The sequence below is a fragment of the Vidua chalybeata genome, chromosome 18 (assembly GCF_026979565.1).
Source record: "Vidua chalybeata isolate OUT-0048 chromosome 18, bVidCha1 merged haplotype, whole genome shotgun sequence".
Lineage (NCBI taxonomy): Eukaryota > Metazoa > Chordata > Aves > Passeriformes > Viduidae > Vidua > Vidua chalybeata.
In genome coordinates, this window is record NC_071547.1 from 4,669,049 (window position 1) to 4,692,694 (window position 23,646).

The following is a 23,646-nucleotide window of genomic DNA, read 5'->3' on the forward strand; positions in this document are numbered from 1 at the left end:
AGAACATTAAGATTGTGCTTTCCTCCATCCATGTCCCAGCTCCTGATAAATCCCAGCCTGGAGCTTGGTCAGTCTCGACAACATTTACCTGACCAGTTTAGACAACAAAGTGTTCCAGGGAAAATGGGGAGTTGCTGTGGAAGCTTTAGGCTCTCTCTGTTTCTAAGCGACACTTCAGTGTTGCAAAACAGAATTTCTCTGGTGACAGTTCTGGGTAGAGGAGATTTAATGTAGTTTAGGGGTGTTTGTAGTGAGTTCTCATGGCTTTTTTTCCTGTCCAAGATAGGAATATGTGGTAAAGAAAAGCTACAGGTGCAACGTTTCTGTGGTTCTGTGTTATTTTCAAGGAGAGCAGTTTGTTTTAAAAGAAAATCTTTCATTAATGGAAGTGCTGTTTTCAGAATCTGACAATAAAGTAGGATTAAAGAAATTCCTTGAAGAATATAGCTCAGACTTAAAAATCTTCATTTATAAATACCTTTAGTGTTAATTTTCTGATGTTCTTTAGCTTTTTTAAAAGACAATATTAAGTCAACTCTGAGTTTTAAATTTTAAAACTTGAATAAAAGATTGAACTCCTGTAAGACCTCTAATATTCCTTGATTCCCTTTATTATTTGCGTGCTGTGCTTTTTCAGCAAGTGCTATTAAAAATACCATCTTTTAGGATGCTGCTTGTATTTCCTGTGAGTAGATAATAGTGAAACATTGGTAATAAATATTAATTTCCATCTTTCCTGTTTTATTTGGTCTCAGCTTAACATTTCTCATAGCTGAACAGCTCCAGCTGTGATATTTACTCAGATCTCCACATTCCTTGCAGTTTGACCATGTAACTGGTTATTAGAGAGATAATTCTGTTAAAATCAAGATTCAGGAGCTGGAGCTACACATTCCCTTAGGTTACCTTGGTCTCAGTGGAGTTTGTGTTGAGGGAATGTGGATGTGTTTGACTTGTACAGGCTCTGCTGCACAAAGTAGGTGCAAGTAAGTTTTAAAATAAACGTTATTACACATTTTTTTAACATTTTTAAACTCAGATAACTGTTGGATTTTGTTGTTGCAGAGCAAGGAGCTGAAGCTCACCCATGGCACAGATGTCACCGAGGCATTTGCTCCTGGGAAGCCTTGGAAATCCCGGCAGGTTTTAAAGATAACCAATAAACCTGATCCTCTGGAGAGGAAAGGAAGCTTCCTGGGAGATGGTCAGCATTTCTCACAGCAGAGTGAGAGTTCTGTCTCATTCACAAGCAACTTTGAAAAGAAATTAAACCCAGCTCTTCTGGAAAAGCCCTTCATTAAAACTGTCCGGGCCACCCTGTTTGAGCACAATGTGCAGAAGCACAACGTTGTTGCTGAGCATTCTGGGGCTGATCCTGCACCAAAAAAGAACCAGGAGCCTGAGGCAAAGCAGGACCTGGTGGCTTCAGGGCACAGCAGACGCTCGTGGATGGGAGAAGGGGAGGAAAGCACCACTGCAAAGGAGCATCACAAGCAGCCTGATCCATCAAAGCATCCAGCACTTGTCGAGAAAAGTGCAAAACCAGCTTGTTCAAGTGAAGACAAGAAAATGAGTCCGGGAATCGTCTTAGAAAAATCTTTGGTTGAGAAAAGTGAAAAACCCGCTCCCAAAAATGCAGAAGATTCTCAAATTTACCAAAGAATAGAGCCCAGGTATGAAATCTTTCAGACATGTGGTGAAAGGGCTCTTAGTGAAGCCATCACAATGGCTCCTGAGAAAAAGGCCATGACACTCAGAACTAGAAAATCATCTGTGAAAGAGAATAAAACTGATGAGGACGTTGTGCCTATAGGGCAGTCTGTTAAGGCAAGTAGTCACACTCTTTACTTGAAAGAAGATAATGTTACTTCAGAAGCTAGAGAGGCAAAAGTTCTCACAAGTAAGGCTGTGTTGAGAGAACCTGCCAGTTTTCTCTCCAGTGAATGCACTTTACCTGAACAGAAAAGAGACTCTGATAAAACTGATCCTGAGCCACTGTTCATAGCTGAGAAAATACCTTATTCCACAAACAAAAGTAAAGGTTTGGGAATGAGTGAAAAAGTCAGCAAGCTACATGCTGAAATTAAAGGTGATAAGAGTGAAGTCTCTTCTGTAGAGAAATCAGAGAGGATTAATGTTGTGAAATGTTCTTCTGAGAAAAGGAGTTTCAGAGCAGGTGGGACAGACATCCATGAATTCCGAACCAACTTGGATCGTGAAGTGATTTCCACCAGTGTCAATAAACACGGGGCTCAGGCTTCAGTGCTTGCAAGTGGGCAATATTTTAAATCTTCCAGTAGCCACCCCCCTGATACAAAAGGACTGAATGTTACTAAAGAGGAATCTGGGGCCTTTGGGTTGAGGAAAAGTCTGGACTTAAATTGCAAAGAGCAAGAGTTTAGCTTGGCTTGTACAGCTCCTGAAAACAACGAGAAACTCCGAGGAGCAGATCCAGAAGAGAAAGTCAGGAGAAGCAGAAGTAGTGTTTCTGACTTGAAGATTTCTGAAAGGTGGAGGAGGAGGACCTTGCCTCAGGAGTCACTCAAGGTGGAAGAAGTTGTGTGGCTCACTCCCGAAAATATCAAGAAGCTGAGCCGGACAGATTCATTGCAATTGAATGAAAACTTACTTAAAAAGAGAAACAAAAATATCAAAGATGGAGTGGAAGGGAGTGAGGCTAACCAGGCTGTTCTTGGCAGTCCTGATGATTACATGAAACATCAGAGTTCTGTCTTTGAGCCAAAGGCAACTTATTTTGCAGTGACTTATCAGATTCCTGGTATCAAAAAAGAGAAAAGCTTTGTTGGTGCTCCCAGTGCAAGTGAAATTAATACGGTTTCTAGTTCAAGTGAGGCAGCAGCAATTAATCTGGACCCTGTTTTTCCTGGAAGGTCCAAACCTTTATTGCAGCAACCAAATAAAAATGTGACAAGTTCAACTTGCAGAGAAGACTCCTGGGAAGTGCGTATTAGCAAGGATTGGGTCAAAGAAGTTGAAAAAGATGCCATTTTCTCCAAAAATGTTGCATTTGGTAATTTTCATGCATCTAGGAAAGATAACCAACAGCATCATGAAAAGGGTCTGGATCATTCTAAAGAGAAAATTATAGATGTTGATGCTTTCTTGTTAAAACATGATCCAGAAAATACAGCTCAAGCTGATCTCAAGAGTGGCAGAAGGAAAATCTCCTCTTACCATGAACCCTGGTCCCCGCCGCGTTCCGCGCAGGTGTGTAAGGACGGTGAGCTGGGCCCCCAGAAAAGGAGTGACAATAATTCTGATCTGCCTGGAAGGAAAGCTGAGGATGGGTACAGATCCCAAATTCTCGATATTGATGCACTTATGGCAGAATATAAAGAAGAATCAGCAAAGGCCAGTAAAGTTCAGGAGAAGCTCTCTGAAGATCTCGGCTCACTGAGTAGGGAGAAATCAAAGAACAAAAGAAATGTGTCAGATAGAATGACTCTTACCTACAGCTGGAACGAGTGGAAGAGTGGATCAGACCACTATTCAGTTAATAACAAACCAGGTGAACGTGCAGAAGAGCAGCACAGGCCAGAGAAACTAATCCTAAATGAAAAGAGCAAAGAGAAACTGGAATTACGGAGCCCTGAATTTGATAAGCAGAAGTCCAAAGACAGAAAGGTCAGCCCTCCATACTGGGGAAACCCCAGCAGCATTTTTCCAGAGAAGTTGGTAAATTCACCTGTGGAGTTTGCTAGGAAGAAAACTTTCATTGTTGATGAGGACGAGGAAGTGAACTTGACCTCCAGAAATCAGGGTGCAAAATTTGTAATTGAAAAGGTACAGCCCATAAATGCAGTGAGTACAGAGCAGAGGCTGGAAGTCAATCTGGCCTCCAAGCTGTCCCTAAAGGCTGATGATGGGCTCTTGCAGAAGAAGTTGGTGACAAAAGAACAGTTCTTGGAGGTGTCTCCAGAGGGCGATTGGAGCAAAAACATAGTGAGGAGCTCTACACTGAGAAGCAAAGACAGCTCAAATAAAATGTGTGAGGGTGACTCTTTCAAAAGTAAGAGCGATTGGAAGGGCTGCATGTCTGGCTTTGGGACCGTCCCTGCGGATCTCAGACGATCCTACTCAGAAAAATGCCGCCAAGGAAGGGACAGCCTGCCCCTCCTGCAGGAGATGAGGGCAAGGAAGGACCTGCATCGATCCAGGCCAAGCTTCCCCTTGGAAAGTGTGGATAACTCGTGGAAACACAAGGTGTCAGCTCAGTCAGAACCATTCTTCCATGAGGATAAAAAGGTATTTTCAAATGGTGGCCAAGTGTTTCATGTAACTGTAACTGAACTTTTCTTTATTGAGGATTTTGTGTCGTTGTAGCACTTCTCAGCACTCTGCAGCAAGGCAGCAGATCCATACTTTTCACTGGAGTTTGTTTCTTTTTGGGTTCTCTTTTCTTGAGTGATGGCTATTGCACTAGATGACCTTATTTTTGCTTCAAGTCTAGAAATAAGAAATACTTATTGATGTTTTTGTGGAGAGCTTGAAAAAGCTTTAAAAAGTGTGCTTATTATTTTTGTAATGCTGTGAACCTGGGAGGTTAAATTGTTAACTCTGCAACTTTATATTTACTTGAAATGAAGTAAATTGGGTTTATTTTAGGAGTTGTCAGCAGTGATCTTTTTGGACCTCTGTTTGGTTTTTGTCTTTATCTGAAGAGAGCAAATTTTATTTTTATTTTTACTGGGTGAATGGCCTTCATTTGTCTGTGAAACTCCACTGCTTTCCTGATTTGGGTGAAAGGCAAGAGATTTCCTTCACACAGTGACATATGAATGAAATCCAGAGGTTGGATTTGGTTGGAAAAGACCTTAATGGTCCTATAATTCTGTGAATAAAGTGTAAGATGTTCATGGCTATCATGTTTTTCCATTTTGTGTTTTCAGCTTTGAGTTTCTTCTGTTTTTTTTTTTTTTTTTCTCCCGAAAAGCATTATATATATATATAAAATATATGTATATATGTATGTCCATATGCATGTATATTTAATCACATTCATATCTGTATTTTACAGGCTCCCAGGAAAGAGTGGAGCAAGCAGAGCTCAGACAAAACAGAGGGAACAGACTTTTCCTCAGTGTCTACACAGAGGAGCCACCACATTTTCTACAAGGAGAGAAGGGCAGATTTTGGGATGGTACGTGACCCTGGCGGAGGGGTTTGGGGTGGGATCAGGGAGCTGCAGCTCTGTTTTCCTTTTTGCAAAGGGCTGTGCTAGAAGGATGTGTCTGCCAAGCTGAGAAGCATTTGCTGGGGGGTTGAACTGCTGAGGCTGCCCCTCCCTGGGATCCCACCCCACTGCTCCCTGCCAAAGCTTGCAACACGAAGCCTCAGCCTTGCAGCTTGTTCAGTTTACTTTCTGAGTGAAGAATTTTCATCCTGAACTCAAGATGGCTCTAGAGCATTTCAGTTTCTGTTGTTTTCTCAGCTTGTGCAGACAAATTGAACTGTGTCCCTGCCTGAGAAATTATGGGTTTAATTGTCTTTCTGTTGGCAACACACGGAGAAGAGTTTCTGTGAAAGATCACTGCTGACATTTTGGTTTGATTTGTCTCTAACACACAAATTGTTGAGGTGAATTCCTGCTTGATGTTGTTGGGTGCTGTTCTCCTCAGTTTCAGAAGGATGTCCTGACTTTAGCCCTCAGAGAAATTTTATGTTGTGAAGTAGGATCCTACATCCAGCTGTTGTTCTGAAATACTAAACAAAGGTCTGGATGTTCCAGAAGGTGTACAATAAATGAAATATCAACGTTTTCTGAGGGAAGTAAAGGATTTAGAAAGTGGAGACTGGAGGATGTTGTCCCATGGATTGTCCCAAGGTCACCTTCCCTGTCCTGTCTCTGCCAGCACACTCTGCAGTGAGGTGCTGCATTGCCCTGTTCTGTTGTGGCTCACTCTGCTGTTTGCAACTCTTTAGCAGAGAACACACAAAAATATAAAAAAAGAAAAGAAACTCAGTGTTTTCTTTCCTTCTAGCAAAGAAAAAGAGAACACCTAAACCTATGAGGATTTTATAAACAAGTTCCCTAATTGGAGTTTTGGAAGTGGGCTCAGATTGTCCTTCAGTTCTAGTCTTTAAGCTTCATGGAAGGTATCCAAGGGCTAATGTCCCTTTTTCTTTCCCATTCTTAGCATGGTTCATCTTAAGGAATTTGGGTTATTGACAGGATGGGCATTTATCCAGCCCCTAAAAGTTATGTGCCATCAGCTAAGAGTGCAAATATGTAAAGGTGGTGTTGGCCAGGTAGGAAATGTGGGACAGAAGGGCTGTTGGAAGTAGTGCTGGGATAACTGAACTGTTCAGGTGCTGTATTCAGATAAATACAGCTGTTCTCCAGCTTCATTGCTGATTGGGAGGTTACTCAGAATAATCCTTCAGCTTCACCAAGTGTAGCCTGAGACAGGAAGGGAAGATGGAAGAGGGAGACTGAGCTCCATGAAACGAGAAAGCTGGCCTGGGTGGAATTCAGGAGGATCCGAGTGCTTTGCTCCTTTGTGTTGCTTTGGAAAGGCTCCTCGGGATGTGACTGTGCAGTGCCATGGGAGCCAAAGGGCAGCCTGCTCCTCCTGGGTGTAAAGTGAGTGAGTGCATGGAAAGGGCTTTGACTTGCATTTGGGAGGTGGAAGACTCACCACACTGATGTTTTCCAAAGCCTCACAGAGGTACTGCAGAAGATTACATAAAACCAAACCATTTCTTCTGCACCAAGGTCATGCCTTTGTTTCCCTTGGAGAAAACAGATTTTGGGTGCGGAGACATGGTTCCGTCAGCACGTTCCAACACTCCCCTCTGCTGGAGACACATCCGAGCTGTGTGAGGTGGACAGACACGAGGGGTCAGGAAAGAGCCACGGGAGTCACAGTTAAATCCCCTCTTTCCCTGGAATCCCAGTGCACTCTGTGTTTCCCTTGGTGCAGCTGGAAAGAGGGATTAGATGGAAATGTGGCATCGTGCTGCTGTTTGCTTTGAACGGTTTCTGGTCTGTGTGGCTGGGAAGTTACTTATTTTTCCTTGTGGCTTATTGACAAAATATATTCTCCAGTCCATATTGCAGGTCAGTGAGGGTATATTGGTATTGTTCTAGTGAGACTGAGTGCTCAAAGTGACAAGTCTTGCTATAGAATAAACAATTCTTTTTGGTTCCCATTCACCACTAAAGCAGTGAAGAACTGATATTGATACCCTTTTATATTTGCCAAAGAAATTTACAAGAATATCCATTTGTTGCATTATTCCACATCTGTCTGTGATAGTAAACAACTGCTTGAATGGCATTTTCCAGGACAGCTGATGAGCTAGGTTCTTATGGATAAACACAATTCCAAATGGAAGCAAGGTGCAGTAGTATCATTTTACCTCTGGAGAAGCCATTTCTTTGTGATTATATTCCAGAGAATCTGCTTGTAATTAGGCTTTTAGAACATTGCACAGGATGACTTTGAAATCAACCATTGCAAAATACAAGTGGTAATATGGGATTGGTATTTGAAATTGCAAAGGATGATACTTTGGAGATTTAACACTCATTTAGATCACATTGTTCAGCTATTTTAAGTTTGTATTGATTAAAAATCAGAGTAAGGCTTTTATAAAGATTTCAGCATCACTGCTGGACTGTGGTTTTACTATGGCTGTGCTTCCCTCTCTATTAACCCTTCTGCAGCACAAAGTAGGTAAAAAAATTAAGTTCTGTGCTTTGAACAGCATGGGGTTTCTCTCACTGACTCAGCTGCAAATCTCAGAGCCTGCAGCAGGCTCAGGGCCTTGGGCTCTTGTAAGAGATCTTTTCCTTTAAACCTGGAATCAAGGTGTGAGCACTGAGCAACCAAACCCTCTCTGGGCTGGTCCCTGTGGTTGGATGTGGGGCTGTTCATACCTGCACATCCAGGGCAGCCACGGAGTCAGGAGGTGTTTCCATAAATTGTGTGATGCCATCAGAGCTGACGTTCAGTCACAAGCCTGGATTCCTGATTGAGTCATCCAGACTGATAAGAGTGTTGGGAATGAAAACCTGAGGAATGTGTGCTGGGACTCATCCTCCAAATAAAGGAACTGCAGCTGTGCTGTGGGGCTGGAGGATTTGCACCTTCAGCTGGAGATGGAGCAGCTTTAGTGCAGCTCTGGGTTATAACCCAAACTGCTGCTTTGGGGAGTTAGAACTGAGCACTGCTACTAGAACTGGTGTAGGCAGGAGTTATTTTGAAGCCTCTCAACATATTATTTATTTATTTTATATTAAAGTCTGGGGTTTTTTTGTCATTTAGGGAGGAAAATCTCTCTAATGGTCTCCACAGAAAGATGCATTTATGTGAGGCTGAGATGTGTGGGTGGAGAAGGATTTGTTGAAGAAAATCATGAGCTGACTCCTAAAATATCTTAGAAATGAAGTGCAAGGGAAAGAAGATAAATATTTTATAAACATGTGCAGATGAATTTATGGTTTGGCTCGTCACAGTTCACCAGTTGTTTCCAGTTCTGCCCATGACAGGTCTGTCTCCTGCTCACTGAAAACCACACCTTCTCTTTTTCTGGATTGTGTAAAGCCTCTGATACTGGAGCTTTGTTCCTTCTGGAACCCATCTTGAGTTGTTCTGTTACCCCAAAAACTGGCGCAACCAATCAAAATACTTTGGTTGAGCTCTACAGGGATTCATAGGTGATGATCAGAAAAGTGAGAGGTAGTTTCCTTGAAGTATCAAAACTTCAAGGAGAGGAGGCTGCAGCATCCTGGAAGCTGTTTTGTGTCACCTCAACCTTATCCCTCCCTGGGAAGGGTGAGAGCAGTGCTGGGAGGGGAAATGGTGCAGGAGCCCTCCCTGGACAAGCTCCTGTCACTTATCTTTCCTTTTCCTATCAAAAAAAGGACGTAAGTAAAAAAAAAAAAAAAAAAAAAAGCAGTGTTACAATTCCCCTTTTTGCTCTTCACAAGCCACCCACTAGTGATGTCCAACAACTCCACCACTCTCTATTTTAGAGCCAGCCTGGGGAGGACGACCCGGGGGTGGGTAAAGCTCTGCCTGGGCTTTCTTCCTTTTTTGGCAGTTTTCGTTCCCTGGGAACATTCCAGGGGTATATAAAAAGCCACTTGGTTGTGTCTATTTCTTCTAGTTCACAAAAGACATTTTTATATTCAAAGAACATAAAAACACAGCTCCTCTTGTTACATGTGTGGGTTTCTGTCTTTCCTGTACATCACCCAAAACAAGGTCAGCGAGCGACCCCGCCGGTGTTCAGAGCGTTTCATAACTGAGGGGGTTTAGAGCTTCCCTTTCCTTCTGGAGGGCCTTTACTGCAAAACCCAAAGTCCTGTCACTAATCCCAGCCTGACCACTCCAGATTACGGAGCTGGGAGCAGTGGGCTGCTCAATAACAAGTGGTTAAGTCACGTGCTGCCGGTAGCTCCGCGACTGCTCCTGAGGAGCCCCAGCTCGTGGTGGTGACGTGGGGCCACACACACTCGGTACATTATTACATTATTCATGCTGCTTTTAATTGCTCCACTCTGCTTTTAACTGGTGCTGGAGGCGGGGAGAGCTGGGAGCTGCCTGGAACAGGGATGGGTTGGCGTTAACTCGGAGCTGTGGAAAATGGAGTATTATTACTGTCCACGTCTGCTGAAGTTCCTGCAGTATCTGTGGGTAAGTGTGCTCTGGAATGTCGGTGTGCTCCCAGAGCTGGCTGTTTCCACTCTTTTCAGAAATCCTGGGAGTGTTCCTATGTGCTGAAGCTTTCCTCAGCAGTTCCTTTTTGAGTAGTAACGTGAAACTCAGGATTTATTTTGGGTGAGAAAAGGCTGTTTTATCCCTAATACTTAAAACTGTAGACTACCCGAATGTGCCCTGGAAAACCCTTTCAGGAATCAACCTTTCTTCCTTGTTTATGCAGAACCATGGGAGTTGTGGTTTAGTTTAGTGTGTGTTAGGAATATTCTTCCCTCCTTGTGTAAAAGCTCTGCCTGGCTCTGGGGTTGCTACCCCAGAACCCTCCTGCCCTGCTGCTGGTACAGCCACTGCTATTCCAGGAAAACAGCCGTGCTCATGGCTTTAGGAATGTGTCATTTTACAGTTCCTCACTTGTTTTTAACTTGACTCTTCATGGGTTTCGATGTCTCAGTGAGCACTTCCTCTTCCAACACTCCTCAGGGCTGTCTGTCATGAAAAGCTCTTTTTAGCAGGCTCTGACTGTGCTGCCCTGCCAGCTTTGCACAGAGGCTGCTGTATGTCTGAAACTTTCACATTTATAAAACATGCATTTGAGCTGAAAAGCCTTTATGAATAAATGCCGTACTGCTTTGAACTAATTAATGTTTTAATTTCTCCTGTACTCATCAAAGATCAGGTTTCATTTGCTTGTTGTAGTTTGCATTGATCATCATTTTTTCAGCTGTCAATTCAGCATGTGATCAGCACCATCCTTTTTATGTTAGCTGTTTGCTACTATGTTTTAAAACTGTAGCAAAGAGTTTCCTTCTCTCATTTTGAGTGTACTTTTGCAATCCTTGCCTGCATGTGCTTTGATCAGCCCTGGGGTGAGATTGCCCACTGTGAATTTCTTGCAGCTGGGAGAGAAAATTGTGCTTGAAGAACTGGGGATTTTATTGAAAACCTTTTCCTGCTGGGGACTGTAGTAGCATAAAACATGGAAGTGCTTGGACATTAATTCAGTTTTTTTTTTTATTTGACCAGCTGCATTTTTAAGAGAAAAGCTTCCTTTAAATTGCAAACTAAAAAATTAGTCATTAGTGTAACGAGGGGGTGGATGTTTTTCATGGTTTGTCAGTGTGAGAAATGTGAAAGAGCTCTGTCCCTGCTCTTGCTTTGCCATGGGATTTTCTATGAGGCCAGGGGAAAAATCCCAAACCAACCCAAACTTTGGATCAGTCCAGAAGGTGCCTGGGATGGTGGGCTCCAGTACTGTGCAGTTCTAGGCTGTAACAGAACAGAATGTTGTATTTTCTGGGTGCACATTCTCTTTTAGAGGCCCTGGAGCATTCCTTATGCACTTTCATTCATGCACACTTCCTGATTTACTGCAAGAAAATATTAGAATGACAGTTCTGATATTCATGATGTTAAAAAAAGAAATTTAAGGGACATGCACAATTGTGCCTTCTGTCACTTTCTGTGCTGCTGTTGCAGCTGGAGGCTACTAAGGAGATACTTATCTGTTCTCTCTACTTACAGTCAGGAGTAACCAGAGATGTTTGGGTTGGTTGTCAAGTGTTATTTAATCTGTCTGGGGGAGCTAAGATGCTTTATTCATTAGGCAGGCATACCTGAAGAAGTTACAACTCTTAATTAAATATTATAATAAACATCTGCTTTTAAAGCTACTCTATGGAGTTACTGTTGCCTTGCATCTCCTCTGCTGTGTATTTGGTTTACTCCTGCAGTGGTGGAGTTGTGGGACATCACTGGACTCACTCAGTGCCAGCTCTCTGTTAATTCCTTGCTGATTGCTCTCCTGATCTTTGGGCAGGATGTGTCTGACTGTGACAAACAGCATTTTCTGAGCCTGTGCTCTGCCCCAGTCCGTGTGCAATGGTGTGACCACCACAGGTCTGTGTCCTGTGGGTGGCTGACACCTCTGGGTTTCTGAGAAGTGTCTTTGTGTCCAGTGACACGTTTCTTTCCACAGCTTGTATGCATTTGAGTATTTTCCAATGTGCTTGGAGTATCCATCATCCCTTTTCCAGCTGGTGAGGAGCTCTGCTGCAGTTGGTGCAAGACATCTCTAGGTCTGGAAGTCCTGTAAGTGCAGCTCCGTGGTCTTTCATCAGTCACAGGGTCAGACTGGTCATGCCAGCTGTGCAGCCACAGCTCTGGGCTTTCCTGTTCCAATGCCCTTTGTCCAAGAACCAGTTTTTTTTTGGCTTCCTGGTGGACACAGCCTCTACTGGACTGCACTGGTGGTTCTGTTCCTGCCCTTGGCCTTCTCAGTTGTCAGCAATTGTTGCTCTGGTTCACTGCTCAGTTTTGGCTTTCTGGAATGGGATGGAATGGATGGGTGGCTCCCCTGCCCATGCTGGTACCAGTCCTGATGGACTGTTTTTTTTTCCCAGTCTGGCACTTGTCATTTTTCAAACAGCAAAGAAATGCTACATCCTGAAAGCACTCAAAGCAAATGCTTGTTTTAAATAAAACGTTCCTCTACAGCACTGCGATGGTTTAAAAAGACTTTGTTCTTTATTGATAGTCATGAATTGAACAATTGCAAAATCAAAAGAAAATTAGGGTTTTTAAGGAAGAAGTAAGATTTAGAGTTTGTTTTGACAAGATTTTGGTTGCTACCTTTAAAGAGTAGTTTTGATATGTTTTGTCAGGTGACTCTGAAGGAAGCGGCAGCTGGTTAACAACCACTGTCCTGATGTGTCACTGCGAGAGGAGGTGGGTTGGTGATGGAAGGAAACTGAAATCATTGGTCTGGAGCCACGGATGATGATCATCCTGCTCTGAGGGGGGGTTATCCCTGCTCTCAAGGGGGTTATCCCTGCGCTGAGGGAAGGAAAGGACTCTGTGCAGGTGTGCTGTGCCTTCCCTCTCTCTGCACTTCTGGAAAGTTCCTGTGGACTGTGCTGCTCTTCCCTTGTGGGATTTGCTTTTGGTGGTGGGGATGTTTCTTCCAAAGAGTTAAAGGCCCCTCCCACCCAGGTGTCTGCTCTCCTGGTGCCAGCAGGAGCAGATATGGGAGAGGTAACTCAGGCTAACCTGGGTAAATGATGCCCTTGCACAGGAAAATCTGGAAAGGCATTTCCCCAGTTCCTGGCTGCTGCTGTAGAAGAGGAGCTGTGGTGTCTGTGGTGCTGCTGAGAGCAGGCAGACAGGTCAGCCTGGCCGAGGAGCCCCATTCCCAGTGGGAACACGAGGGAGTGCTGTTCCACCATGCAGCGCTGCTGGCCCACGGCCACATCCCCGCTCCCAGCCCAAGGACACGTGCTCAGTGCACAGCAGTTTGCTCTAATGAGGTGTGGTATTAAGTTTAATTTACCATAAAATGCTCACATGGAATAGCACATTCTAGGTTAACTTGTTGCAATAAGGGTTTCATTGAATTAGATGTAATCATTTGTAGACCTGGTAATTTTTCTGTAGTGACTGTGTTGTTCCAGGTTCAGAGGAGCTGGAAGTGGGGCTGACCCTCACTCCCCTTATTTTAAATCTGGAATTGTGAATATGCTTCTGAAAAAGTTATTCTCTGTGAGGGTGCTGAGGCCCTGGCACAGATTGTCCAGAGAAGCTGTGGCTGCCCCATCCCTGGAAGTGTCCAAGGCCAGGTTGGACAGGGCTTGGAGCAGCCTGGGATAGTGAAGGTGTCTTTAAAGGGATGTTCTTTAAGGTCCTTTCCAACCCAAACCATTCTGTAACACGAGGCTAAAGAGGATTGTTAAACCTCATTTGTACACACAAAGCAGAGGTAGCTTCACTGCCTCCCTCAGAATATTTTGATCTAAAGTTGTTTTGACTCAGTTCCTGCTTTCCCAAGCTGTTGTCCATGTTGCTGATGCTGGGAGACAGCCAAGTTCCCACTATTGTTCCTGTCCCTTCAGCAGTGGTGAGTTGTTCATGCAGCCAGTGTGTGTTTACTGTGCTGAGAGGAAACGGCGTTTTTAGGGAGCTACTTGAGCTCAGGGAAAGTAGCTCTTTGTAGAGGACTTTCCTCAGGATACCACAGGACTTGTACTGCAGGGAACAGGTGTTCTTAAAGTGTAACTTCAGGTAAATCTAGAGCCTGAACAAAGCTTGGAAAAATGTAGTGTTTGGTTTAGTGATTCATGGTGGAGAGCAATAAATCCCTGGCATCTAAGGGGAGGCAGAATGGATTGAGTGGTGTCCATGTCCTGGGGAATGTGGGGGCATGGGGCTGTAGTGCTGTGTCTGGGAGGAGGAGGAGGCAGTAAGGGCAGAGAGACCTGGAAGTAAAGGAAGATGTGTGCACTCAGGGTTACACAGCCATCTCAAATAAATCCTCTGCTCTCATCATCAAGTGGGTTAAAATGGGTGAAGGAATTATTGTATTAACTTACAGCTGCTGTTTGGTCAATCTACTGCCATCAAGCAGTGCCTGATGTGAGTGAAGACACATGGAATGGTGTTTTTTAGGGAGAAGATGGAGAAGCAGTGTTCAGACAGGCCTTGGGCAGTGTGTGATCACACCAGGAACAGCTGGAATGGGTTCAGAAGCAGCTCCTTGTTACTGATCTTCAAAGAAGGAAATCCCTTGCATGAAAAAAAAAGATCTTCCTTCAGAGAGTTCTCTGAATTTTGTGAGTCAGATCTGAGCCCTCAGTAGTTGGAGATTTCCTGAGCACCCTCAGTGAGGAGAACAAATGCTCTGACATCTCAGGCAGGTTCTATGGAGCAGGAGCAGCGTGTTCTGCTTGTTTCTGTGCACTCCACTCACCCTGTGTGCCCTGGGAGAAAAGTTCAGCAGGTGAAGGTATTTTAGGCCACGTTCTGAGCTCGAGAAGTCTCTTTTGAAGATGTTTTGTGGTTATCTGTGCTTAACATGTCCATTGGGTCAAGTGATGGAGCAGCAACTGCTCCATGTTGAAATTCCCAGAAGAGCCCTGGCTATGGCATTCCTTTGTTTTCCCTCCCTGGTGCAGGGAGATCCATTGCAGGCATCTTCATCCTGGATTTTTGTTTGTACAAGATAAAAACAACCTGTAACCATTCATCTTTTGCTTGGCTTGATCTCTTGGACATAAGCAAATGTAAAGAAAATTGTTTTAGTCCTTTCCAATGTATTTGTGCTGTAGGAATTTCCTGTTTCTGTTTTTTCAGTTTTTCCTCCTCCATTGAGTTAGAAGGGAAGTGCTGCAGGATTATGGACATGGGCTTGCAAACAACCTTGTGTATTTTTAGCTGGTTTCCTCAGCTTTAACATTGATAGCTTTGTTTTACACTGAAACAATTCAAGGCACAAAAGCTGTGTATGTTCAGGATGTTTAACTGGGCCTTGCTTAGGTTCAGGAGAAATGTAGTTTGGGGGACAAAAGAATTGGCATTTTCTGAAGTACTGTTGTGCTTTAGTTAAATGCAACTGGTAGTTGCATTTAAATTGTTTAAAAACTTGGAGTAAAAATTTTATTTCACAGTTACCCTTATTTACAGATTTTTATTAATCTTGAAATAATGACATACTACTGCAGAAGTGCCCAGAATCCTGGGCAGAGAAAGGATGGTTGACTTTTTGATTACAAATAAAAGGGGAAAGTTCTTTTTTTTTTTTTTTTGCTGATCCTGTCAAGGATCACCATGGCAGTAGAATGGAAAATTTACTCTGGCAGGTATAAACAAGTATGTGGAGCATTTGTTCAGTCATGAAAACTATTAATGTCTTTTCTTTATCACAAGGATACTTCTGTAAGGAAAACAAGGAATGCAGATTTAATTTATTTTTAACTTTTCTTCTCTGTTTAAAAAAAAAAAGACTTTTAAAGTAGCCATTGATGGGATCTTTTATGAAATGCTTTTGCACCTTTCTTTAAAAACCTCTCATATCGGTGTGTGCTTGTGTAAACTTTACCAGTATTGATGCAGAGCCTGTTGCTTTCCCAGCCTCTCCTTATTCATGGTTTGTGAGGCCTCTGGGGGCTTTTAAAATTACCTAGCAGAAGGAAAAAGTATGGAAATGGAATTTCAGCCTCTTTTGATGGTGTGTGCAAGGGAAACACCTTTAATACCAAGGTCTCTCTGCAAGTTGTCCAAGATTGTGAATTAACATTAAGTAGATCTGTAGCCCTGAGTGTAACTCTCTTAATTTCAGTAGAAAATGAAAGTAGGAATCAAAAGCAAATATTTGGTGTAAATATTACTCTAGATACCTGGAGTTTCATGTTACAAAAGAGATTTCTCTGTGTGGACACTGTCTAAAGTCCTTGTGTTAAAACACTCCATCCATTCTACTCTTTTTCCTCTTTTTTTTTTTTTTTTCCTTTTTCTTTTGACTGTGGAGTGCCTGTCTACAGGTGAGGCCATTTGGGCATCTTAGTGAATTGCGTTATTATATCACCATGAAAATTTAGAAAAACCCAAAAAACAAAACAGATAAAACCACCAAGGCCTTTTGTCTTTGGCTGTGTTAAGTGTCATGGGAATTCCTGGATTGGGATGGTGGCAAGCTGAGTATCTGCCATGGAGCAGAATTCCTGGATTGGGATGGTGGCAAGCTGAGTATCTGCCATGGAGCAGATCCTCTGCTCCAGCTGCTGGTCTCTCTCTGCCAGAGGCACAGCCAAGCATTTCTTTTTTACTTTAAATGAGAATTGGAAGGTGACACGGTAAAATCTTCATGATGGGATGTTGCACGTGAGAAATTCAGGCTGTGGTTAGGAATGCTTGCTGCTCCTTCTTGGAATGCAACAATTCTCTTGGCTAAACAGAGAATACAGAGGCAAAAACAAGGAGCCTATAAAGCCATGAGTTGTTTGTCATGTCTGAGGAGCCCAAGAGTAATTGAGTCTGGAGCCGTGCAACCGAGCCCAGCCCAGTGCTGCATCTTTAAATAGTCCATCATGCCAAACACAAGAGGTTAAATTAAGTTCTCTTACTAATGAAGCAGAAGGAGAGTTGGTGTGGAATGCAGGGCCAGGACAGCCTTACAAGGGCAGGCTTTGCTCCCGGGGTGTCACAAGGTGGGACTGGAACTGCCCCCGGTCCTCACAAGTGCTGGGTCCTGCTGTTTGTAGGTGGGATGATGGCTCACAGAAAACCCTTTGGAAATGCCTGAATTAATGCTAATTGGAGTGGTGGGGGGAGGGGGTGGTAGGAGGAACCCATCAGAGAGTGAATTCCTGACTGAGGTTGCCACAAGGGAAGAGCAGAAAATGTTGTCACACTTAGTCCAGACTAAGGCTGCCCATCCTTCTGCTTTGCTGGCAAAGGATCCTTCAGGGGACCCAGTTGAGGTGAAAACTAATCCCAGGTGTTTTGGTGGGTCTTCAGCTGGATTTCCTTCCCCGTTCCATGGTGCTGGCATGGAGCTGGTGGCAGGGGAGCCCCATGGGCTGGAAGGACTCACAGCCATAGAGAGGCTGCAATCCCACTGGCCCCTCCTGGGCTGTGTGTTCTGTGCTCTGCTGCTTGCAGGCCTTCTTTAAATTGACCTTGCAATCCCACAGAGTCATTAACATAATTACATGTATTTCAGAGCAGGTGAAGCTCCAAATGAGCTCTAAGAGGCTTTTGGAAAATATAATGTAACCATGGAATTTTGTTTTCTACTGAATAAGGGGAGAAACAAGTGTTGTTAGGCTTTTGTGCAGGGTTCTGTTTTGAGCTGTAGGTGGAATAGATGTTGATAATGGAAGTATCCAGTGATGTTTGAATAACGAGGTCCCATTTATACTGAAGTAATTAGTCATGCAGTTTGGGTAGCTGTGTGTGTGTGCTCTGTTTTCTGGAGCTGCAGATCCCTGACAGACCCAGGGTGAGATAATCACTCAGATTTGTCAAGGGCAGAAGATCATCTTGTGCTGTTCTTGTTCAGGAACAAACCCTCACTCATCCAGGACTGCTGGGCTGGGGGCCAGTTGGAGAATCCTTCCCTGTGAGGGTGATGAGGCCCTGGCACAAGGTGCCAGGAGAAGCTGTGACTGCCCCTGGATCCCTGGAAGTGTCCAAGGCCAGCTTGGACAGGACTTGGAGCAACCTGGGATAGAAGAAGATGCCCACGGCCTCCAAGGGAAAGGACTTTAAAGCTCATCTTATTCCACTCCCCTGCAAGTTTAGCTGAAGTGCTGGAAAAATCTCTGACTGAATTTGATGGTGAAGGTGCATCTGGACTGTTCTCCAAAGCGTTTTGCCCTGATGTTAATTGAGGTGTAAATCTAAGCAGTAATTTAGATGCTTCAATACCCAGCAGTGCATTCACGTGGTGCCAGAATATCCTAAATTTAGTATTGTAGAAAGACTCAAATCAGCAGTTTTCCAGTCTTCTGAGGACAAAAATGGTATGTTTGGTATAACGTTCTTTTTCAGGGGAGGTGTAATAAAAAAGTGGAATATATTCTGTAGAGCATTTTCAGCTCCATGCACATGTGAGGAATCCTTGCTGCTCTGTGCATCCTGGGTGAAATCTGGCTGTGCCTCTCCCCCTGTTTGCCCCAGGTGATATTCCAGACGGGGAGTTAAATTTGGGTTCTGCTCTGCCCGTCCTGGTGAGGTGAAGGAACTGCTGACTACCTCACATGGCAGCTCCAGGCAGAGCTCTTGGGCTGCTATTTCAGGGGCTCCTGCATCAGATGGAGCCTGAAACCCTCTGGAATGGCAGAGTGCCCCGGGCAGAATCCCTGCACTGCAGCAGGCACAGAGCTGCACTTGCAAAAGCGCAGATGTTTGAAATATCACACTTAAATTTAACAGCATGGAAATGTGCAATAAGTCTTAAATTCCAGCCTTTGGATGCAGGATCTCCATCATTTGTGAAGCATTATCCATAACTCTGGTAGATAATTTTTTTTTTCCAATTTCTTTACAAATCTAAGAAACACCCTGCTCTTGGGGAATCTGGTCAAAACTATCTCTTTCCATTTCCATACAAAAATAACCCCGCAGCTCTTTAAGAGAAGAGCTGTGTGATGGGGGGGAAAAAAGGGTTTTCTCTGTTGGCTGGATTTTCTTTGATTACTGAGGGCTTTTATAAGGCTGCTAATTTGCAAATGTTCAAAACAAATACATTCAAAAATGAGAATAAGTTAGGGAATGCTACGTAGTTGTCACTGAAGTTTTTCTTAGAGATAAGTTACAGGTTGGTGGAGCTAAGCTCCTAAAAACAGGGATTAAAAGGGAAGGCACCCTGTTTCCTCAGGGCATCTTGGGTTCATGTGTGTCTGCAAGGCACATTTCTGATACAATAAACCTTACGCAAGAGCCATTGCATCAAATGTTATCTAGAAATTCTTTGTTCCATTGAATCTCTTCCTGGATAGTTCAGAGGAGCAGAAGGTGATGCAAGTTCATGGTGCTTTTTATGGCAAATTAAGCAACAGCCACAAACCCCCTTGAACAAACAAGAGAGCGAGCAGCTCCCAACGTGCCTGTCTTGCCTCTTTCCCCTTGGTCCTGAACTAGTCACAGCTTGACTTCGGACTTTTCAGTCCAAACTTACGTCATAAACCGAGATTTATTGATTTAAACCCGTAGCTTTTATTCCTGCTCTCCTCCCAAGTGGGCTGTTCCCAGGAATTCCATGGCTGGTGACACCTGGGCTCCTCTTGTTACCCTCAATCATTTTGAGTTTGTGGTACCAACCCTGTGGTCTCCCCGCAGCTGGGGAGGGAGCAGAGCTTAGGAAGCACATGGGGCTGTTCCTCACAACAGGGAACGGTGTAGAAAAGTGGAAAAAACCAGCTTCCAATGGTCAGACCTGTTCAGCTTTTGAGCCTCTGGCTTAATCATTATCCTGCGCTGATAGCACAGTCCTCTTTGAGGCCATGAATGGCACAGTGAACCAGGTACAGGTGCTGGCACTGCCCAGGTGCCCGTTGAGCAGCAGGACGAGGGTGTAGGTGTAGGATTCCCAGTGGGAATCTTCTGGTGTGGGTGTGAGACGTTCCCTGGCAGGGCCGCGTTCCCCAGGAAGGGTTAAAATCAGTAAGTCCACGTGACGTATGCAAACTATGAATCATTCCAATGGATCTGTGCAACTCCTGCCTGCTCCGGAGCCAGCAGATGCTGTTCCCTGCGTTGCCATGGTAACCCTGCCTGTACTATAATAAAGCCCAGCCCAGATCCTTCCTTGGGCAGACCTCTGCGGCTGGTCACCTCCTCATTGTTTCCTCCCCGGAGCACGGGGACGGAGAGCAGGGATCGGCATTCCAGAGGCAGCAGCGTTCTCCTGCTCGTAAGCTCGCGGTGCCTGCGCTGGGAGCGGCAGAGCCTGCCCAGGAGGCAGCCGGGCTGCAAACAGCTGTGCACATCCAGAGCTGCTCGGGGCCGTGTGAGGAGAGGAGGCGTGGGGACAGTCCGTGCGTTTGTCCCTGGGCTGGGAGCCCCCCTGGAAGCAGAGGAGCTGATGTCATCCAGCAGCTCTTTTGGCAGGCTCTGAGTCCCGCGGGGAGGGCTGGACACGCTTCCCCTTCAGCCTCCCCCGGCTGCGCTCCGCAGTTCTGCCAGGGGAGAGCTCCAGGATGGTTCGGAAGGCAGCAAGGCTGGTGAGGAGGGGATTCTGCTGCTGACACCCTGCTGCAGAGTTGTTTTTTTTTTTGAGAAGAATCTGGATTTGTTGTTTAGAAGATCTAATCGATTTGCTGCTAAATGGATTGTATAGGAGCACCAGAACTTTGGTCAGTGTACTCTCACCTGTCGAGTGGCCGAGCCAGGAGAATAAGATTTGTTTTATCCTTCTGATATTTACAGCAGAACAAAACTTGGCTTAAAAAGGGAGTTGCTTTTCCTGCTCTGAAATGAGAGAGTAAAAACCTTATTCTCTGCTTGCAAATGGACTCGTTTCAAGTGACTGTGTCAGGATTTAAACATTGATTTATCTCTTTAACATGGCTGAATTAAACATATTTTGATGGAACTCTGCAGAGCTGATTGTAAGTAGGAAAAGTCTTTTATTTTTTCCTACTTGACAAATGCCAGTCTCCCACCTCACATCTTTGGTTATTTAATTTTAGGAATATGCTGAGGGTGATAGTGCAATGCTGTTTACCTTAGCTGGAAATATTTTATACGCGGAATCACTTTTCACAAAATAAATCAGGGTTGTTAAAGAGGATATATTTTAATTGCTTCTGAATATTGATATTTCATCTCTGCTGGAAAAAAAAAATGGATTACCTTGGAGACAAACTGACAGTGGCACAAACTCACATGACCCAGTGGATGGGCACAGTGCGGAGATCCTTGCAGGAAGCACTAAATTTAGTCACTACTGCGGTGGCTCATGAGCGGAGTGGAGGGGAAGGTGGCACCAGGACTCCCTTCAAGAGAACCTCTTCCTTCAGGCACTTTGCATCCCGGAGCAGAGAGTCCTTCCGAAGGTTTTCAGTGCGGAGTCAGCAGAGGTTTTCCTCTCTGAGGAAGAGGCAGCCCAGCTCAGAGACCCCCGAGCTTGTAAGCGATGCACCTTTTGAGACCCTCAGGGGAGAGAATTCAGTGCAAACCCTCGGGTTTGTTGCAGCATTTTATCTCCTAACACCACCTCCCTCCTGTCTGCTTTTCCATCTAAAAACAGCCCCCAAAACACCTCCAGATAGTGCTGTCTGTCTGTCTGCTCCCAGCTGCTTTCTTCCTGCAGCGCAGGTGGATGTTTTCATTTGCCAGGGAATCAAGGTTTGGGGAATGGGAAAAATGTGGTTGATTTTGAAGCGAGGCAGTAAGATAGGACACATATTGGTCTGAAACTAGAAAGTTAAGCTGAAGCTGGGCTGGTGTTGGTCAGTTCCCCAGCACAGGCCAGCACAGCTTTGGGTGTGCTTCAGTATTTGTGATTTTCTAGTAAAAAATCCCTGAAGCTAAATTTGTAAGGAGAGTGATGTGCTGTCACTGTGCAGGCAACATAATTGATCATTATTTCCTTCTTTTATTGAAAAATAGTTGTTTTTTTTTTTCTCAGAATGCTTCCTACTTTGTCATGCCATAGAAGCAATAGGGTCAATGTGACTTGTGAAGGCTGTGGTGTGGCAGAGACAGGGTGCACTTCCTGGGACCAAAGGAAAGGTGAAGAGCTCTTGGTTCTCCACAGCTCTGTGCCAGACAGAACCCTTTCTCCTCCCTTTTTTGCTGGTCTCCATGTTATTTTCAGGAAGGACTGTCTGTATTCCATGGCATGGCAAAGAGGTGGAGGAGAGGCTGGTTTCCTGAGGGCTGCAGCTGCCATGACCTTCCTGGCCATTGTTGACACCCCCAATTCTTGTTGTGGCACATCCTGCAAAGCAGCAAAGGTTTGGGGTGATAGGGAGTGAAAGGGAAGAAAATCAGGTTTATTCTGTTTATTTCATGGAAAGGAGCTGAAACCAGTGGTTTGAGTTGTACCTGAAACTGGTGATTTAAGCCCCATGTTTGACCACTGACAGTGGTTGAGTTGTGTGGAAAGGGGCCCCAAGCTTTGGTGCCAACATGTGGGTAAATCCAAACTCTCTGAAGTGGCTAAAATGTTTTGTTTTGTTTTTTTATTATTAAACAAAACAGTTACTCATTGTGAAGTGTAAACACTGGCAGCTCTGGCGGGGTTTGCTCAGGGAATGAGTGCAGGTGACGCTGCATTCCTTGGGCAGGTGTGGTGTTTGAATATGGCTCTTTCCACTGCTCTCTATCAGCACTGGGTAGTGCATTTCTGTCCCAGCTTGCTATCCATGTCCTGTTTGGACAGACTGGGAAAGAAAATAGTGTCAAGTAAGCACAAAAGAATGAAGAAGAAAATATTTGGTAACCACTGTTACAGTGTGAGCGTGGTGAAGTTCTGTTGGCTTTTTTTTTAGGCTGGCATTTTAGATTTATTGGAATAATCTGAATGAACAACTCGTGTAAAAGAAGGCTGAAAAATGGGAATGTGAAACCTGCAGAGGACAAATGTTCTGCTGTCCTACACAGCACTGCTTACGGAGCAGAAATCAGGAGACACAGGGTGACCTTTTCACTTAAGTCACTGGTGACAGTGCTGGAGCTGCTGTTCCTCTGTTTCAGCAGGAATTCTGCTTGTGCTTGGCTTTATGTGTGAATTTGGTTTCACTTGGGCTCAAACTTAAGGTGTGAGCACTCCAAGAAGTTTGTGGTTGGTGCCATTGTGTCTGTGGCAAACAGACCTGGGGCTGGTACTTTTTCAGCTTTTTTGCAGCAGGGTCTTGTCTTAGTCCTTGGAACTACTGACATTGTGCTACAAAAAACTATGGAATGAGTCAAAAGTGTAAACTGATGTAAACTGATTTCTGTGCTGCTTTAGGGCTGTAGTGTAGAGCAGTCACTCGGGGCTGACAGAGTTTTTAAAGGAGCAGCCGTGCCTGTGAACCCCTGCCTGACACAGCCAGGGGCTTCCAGCTCCCACTGGTGGTTACTGGTGAAGAACTTGGCACAAAAATCTCTCCAAATTCAACTCAGGCAGCACAATTTAAGTCAGCATGAGTAAACTTCTTCACCCTCACATCTGCGAATCCATAGCTGAGCTTGCAGAAGTTTTTACTTTGCAGTGAGACCTTTTAAATAGAAGCTGATTTTTCTTTCAGGTATTTTGATGGAGTTAATTGTCCATTTTCATCTCATGTCATCAGCTTGGTGTCTTTGTAAGAGGAGCAGAGATACATGCATTAAACATGGCCTCAGATTTAATCAGGGTCTGTCGGTCATGGTTCTATTATAGGTGTGAGATCTGGTTTCACAGCCAGCACTGTTCTAGGTCTCGAGGTTTGTTGCCATACAATAAAACCAGGGCAAGCTGTTTGATTCCCTTGGCTCCACTTTACACTGCTAAAAAAAGTCATGGAAAACCTCAGAGGTGTTTCACACAGAACAGGAAAGATGAATTCTGGGGCTGAGAGTGGTCGATGTGTTTTACCTAAATTGCTCTGATACATGCTAAAAATAACACTTAAGTGCATTTAGCAGTGCTTTGCTTTTGGTGTATTGGGCAGTCAAAGAAAATGTTGTTTTCATTCAAAATTCATCTGGCAGCACC

General features: G+C 44.4%; 1 protein-coding gene across 7 annotated transcripts in view; it reads left to right on the top strand.

Moving 5' to 3' along the window:
- KIAA1671 (KIAA1671 ortholog) overlaps positions 1-23,646 on the top strand; it is a 64,881-nt gene that overhangs the window by 23,506 nt on the left and 17,729 nt on the right. For 5 of the 7 annotated variants that reach the window (XR_008434094.1, XM_053959764.1, XM_053959763.1 and 2 more), the window contains 2 exons: positions 1,066-4,266; positions 5,039-5,161. Coding sequence is in view for 6 of the 7 variants with exons in the window: in XM_053959764.1 (XP_053815739.1) it covers positions 1,066-4,266; positions 5,039-5,161 (3,324 nt within the window). In the remaining variant the exon portion in view is untranslated. Of the gene's footprint in view, positions 1-1,065; positions 4,267-5,038; positions 5,162-9,478; positions 9,666-20,692; positions 21,090-23,646 lie in introns of those variants that run through there. The other 2 variants (XM_053959768.1, XM_053959767.1) reach the window with 2 other exon arrangements.